The sequence below is a fragment of the Pygoscelis adeliae genome, unplaced genomic scaffold (genome assembly GCF_000699105.1).
Source record: "Pygoscelis adeliae isolate BGI_AS28 unplaced genomic scaffold, ASM69910v1 Scaffold582, whole genome shotgun sequence".
NCBI lineage: Eukaryota > Metazoa > Chordata > Aves > Sphenisciformes > Spheniscidae > Pygoscelis > Pygoscelis adeliae.
The window spans coordinates 21,512-22,855 of record NW_008824281.1 but is presented as its reverse complement, the minus strand read 5'-3'; the positions used below and the strand labels follow the sequence as shown (position 1 = coordinate 22,855).

The 1,344-nt window shown below is 55.4% G+C and overlaps 1 protein-coding gene across 1 annotated transcript in view; it reads left to right on the top strand.

Annotated features, from left to right (window-relative positions):
- MAST3 (microtubule associated serine/threonine kinase 3) overlaps positions 1-609 on the top strand; it is a 25,381-nt gene extending 24,772 nt beyond the window's left edge. Inside the window, exon 28 of the mRNA XM_009318412.1 lies at positions 586-609. Coding sequence (XP_009316687.1) covers positions 586-609 — 24 coding nt within the window. The remainder of the gene's footprint in view (positions 1-585) is intronic.
- The last annotated feature ends 735 nt before the right edge of the window (positions 610-1,344 follow it).

Below are 1,344 nucleotides of genomic sequence, written 5' to 3'. Positions count from 1 at the left end.
CCCGGGCCCCGGGTGGGGGGCCCGCCGGCCGTGCCGGCACGGGGCCAGGAGCCGGCGGGTGCTCAGCTCCCGGCACCCCGGGGCAGTGCATGGAGCGGGGCCAAGCACGCCTGAGCCCCACGCCGGCACACGGGGATGGTTCAGGCTCCCCGCGGCATCCCACCGCCTCCTCGAAAAACCCATCCTGCGCGGCGTATCCATGAGATAAACATCCCGGGAGCCGTTTTGGACGTCGGCGCTGGCCGGGCTGGCTGCGCCCCGGCACTTCGCCTCCCCCGAAGGCTTTTTGTACTCCCTGAAAGATGCTCATATTTTTATAGAGACGCGGGAGCTTTTCCGGCGGCGGCGTTTCCCCGGCAGGGCCCCAACCTTTGTGTATAGAAAGGACTCGATGCAAATATTCGTTAATTAATTTATTACTTTTATAAGCTAAAGGGGCAGTGCGGGACCGTCGCAGGGTCTGACCCGGCCCCGGGGGGTCCCAGGCTTTTCCGTGCAGCTCCCAGCTCCCAGCCGGATGACACGACGTTTTCTAACCTTGCAAAGACCCACTTGCTTTTCCCCACTTTTTAACTTCGGTTTTAGCTGGAAACACCCCAAATCTCCTAAGAAACCCCCCGTCGGGGGGGGTAATTGTGATATTTAAAATAAAAAAAAGACCCCAAACCCACAGCAACATCCCCCGAACGCTGGCGGTCCGAGCTGGGATGCGTACGGGTGATTTTACGTGCATATGGTTCATCATATAACGATGTGTATGGTTCATTTTATAAGAGTATAGCGGATGTAAAGGTTTTAATTTTATTTTTTTTTTATTCGGAGCCTTTTGGAGCCACCCGACTCCACCGGCCCCTCCAGGCAGGAAAAGCAGAGACCTCCCTGCGGCGTCAGCAATCGGATGCGAATATTAACGGGATTTTTAGGGTCGGTTTTTGCTCTTTGCATTTCTTCTGCCACCACATCCCACGGTGTTCATCAGCTGGTGCATACAGGCATCCGTAAAAAGCCAGTATTTCTTTTTTTTAAAAAAAAACAAACCCAACCCAGCGAGCGCCTGTGCTGCTGCTTCATTTGTAATTTGGAAATTTCACCCCCCTTTTTTCCCCCCCCGTCACTTTTTATCCAACAAACTACGGCTCAACCCGGCATTTCCCCCCTATTTCTACTGTTTTCTATGATATAAATGTTTCCGTTCGATAATGCATGTACTGGCTTTTCTCCCCGCTGCGGTTTGCCGCCCCGGTGCTTTGAGCACCGTGCCGGCGATGGGGGAACCGTTCCCGGTTTTCCGACCCCCCTGCCGTCGGGCATCGCCGCGCCACTGCCGGGGAGCGCATCCCCTAC